Raw genomic sequence first — 1911 nt, forward strand, 5'->3', positions numbered from 1 at the left:
GGGGAGAGGCTGCGTCCGCCTTCTCTCAGGCAGTGGTTGTCAATTTGAGCCCACACCAGAATCACCTGGAGGGCTCAATAAAACAGATCACTGGGCCCTGCCTGCCCAGCCTTATCCCGTAAGGCGAGTGGGGCCTGATAATCTGCATTTCTAACAGGTTCTCGGGTGCCACTGCCAGTTCCGGGGCCCACACTTTGAGAATCACTAGTGAAACCTCAACTGTCCTTCTGAAGCTGGCCGGCAGTCAGCGGTGCTGCGGCTGGTGAAGCTGTGGGCGTCTGTGCTCGGCGAGCTGGGGCCCTGCCCGCTGGTACCTTGATGCACTCCACTCTCTCCGGGGAGGGCCAGCGCGTCAGACATCGAGGCCACCGGGCTCTCTGGGACCAGGCGTTGGGGATCTCCACTGCGGGGGCCAGCTCTAGCTCCACCTGACCTTCGGATGTTTCCACGGCAACCCGAACTGCAGTGCTGTTTGTGAGCACGCTGACCTTTCCTGTGGGAAAGAGCGCACAGGCGATGAGAGCAACTGTGGCCAGGGGGTCTGAGCAGCTCCTGGCATGTGCGGGGGTGACCTTCACAGTGTCGGTGACGCACCGCGGGGCGGGGGGAGGGGCGTTACATCAAAACTAGACAATCGGCCAGGTAAATAGGGACAGAAGCATTGCCAGAAAAATCTCACGGTTGGTGAGATTTTTCTCCTCCCTCCCCCAAAGCTTTTATTGGTACTTTTAAATTAATAGATTCTTTTCAGAAGCCTCGACTGAAAGAAAGAGACGCTGAATACAAAGAAAAGGTATAGTATTTGCTACTGTGAAACGCTATCCAGCGATACTTCTCTCTCCTCCACATTCCACCCAGATGTCCCAACCTTCCTCCGATGGCCTCGGCCCCATTGCTTATTCATCTTCCCTCGGTGGCTTTCGGTTCAACCCGTCCCTTACCTGAGTCCCAGGCTCTCGTTCCTACCCCCCATTAAGCCAGGCTCGCCTCAGATGTACATATTATCATAAGCCCTCGTAATCACGAAATACTTGATCGTGTGGCATAGCCACTGGCTTAAAGAGCTGAGTGAGCAGAAACGATCCCTCACACCCTCATTTTCCAACCAGGCAAAGAGAGGGGGGAAAGAAGCAGCACATCTGGCAAAGTTTTCCAGCTCATACATTACAATCCATTTCTCATCTGCTCCCATTTCTTTCAAAAGACGCACAGTGGTTTTTTGTGGGTTCATCTCCATTACAGATAAGGATGAGTCCTCTGGCTCAGGATCTATTATTTTGCTTTTTCTCGCTCGGAGAAGAAAACAGAAGCTCCTTCATTAACCGTGTTAGGCTGTTCCAAAGGAAAACATTCTTCTCCTCGACTGGGCGTGGTAGAGAGTTTACCGCCTGTACCTCGTCAGAGCCGCCCAGAGGGGACATGACAACGCCTGGCACCTCAGCGTTCTTTGCTGAGAGCACCCCATCCACCTGGCCCATGAGCTTTCACAGTGTCGCAAAGTGGGAGGTGAACCAAAGCTGGAACCAGCCCGCCTTGCCCACACCCCGCTCCCGCCACGTGCTCTGCTTACTTGGTGTGTGACCTTCGCATGTTACTGAATCCCTCTAAATCTCAGTTTTCTTACTCTAGAGGGTTGCTATGAGTATTAAATAATCCAGGAAAAGATCCTATATATACATGGGAACAATCTATTAAACATGAGTTGCTTCTATTACGGAACCTTCTTGAATACCTGTCTAGTCAGAAAATGTACATAGAAATCCTTTTTTTTTCTGTTCACATGGAATCACATATTGTTCAGCATTTTGGTTTTTCACTTAATTATCTAGCATGGGCGTTTTTCATAGCTGTGTGTGCGCATACGCACATACTTCGTTCTTTTTAAAGGCTGTGTAATAGTCCACTAATTTA

At 50.9% G+C, this 1911-nt stretch overlaps 1 protein-coding gene across 1 annotated transcript in view; it reads right to left on the reverse strand.

The window, feature by feature from the left end:
- Positions 1 to 215: 215 nt before the first annotated feature.
- Positions 216 to 1911, reverse strand: part of MAB21L3 (mab-21 like 3) — a 50480-nt gene continuing 48784 nt past the window's right edge. The window contains exon 8 of the mRNA XM_023534914.1: positions 216 to 493. Within this exon, the coding sequence (XP_023390682.1) occupies positions 216 to 493 (278 nt within the window). The remainder of the gene's footprint in view (positions 494 to 1911) is intronic.

Source organism: Pteropus vampyrus, unplaced genomic scaffold (assembly GCF_000151845.1).
Source record: "Pteropus vampyrus isolate Shadow unplaced genomic scaffold, Pvam_2.0 Scaffold6, whole genome shotgun sequence".
Classification (NCBI taxonomy): Eukaryota; Metazoa; Chordata; class Mammalia; order Chiroptera; family Pteropodidae; genus Pteropus; species Pteropus vampyrus.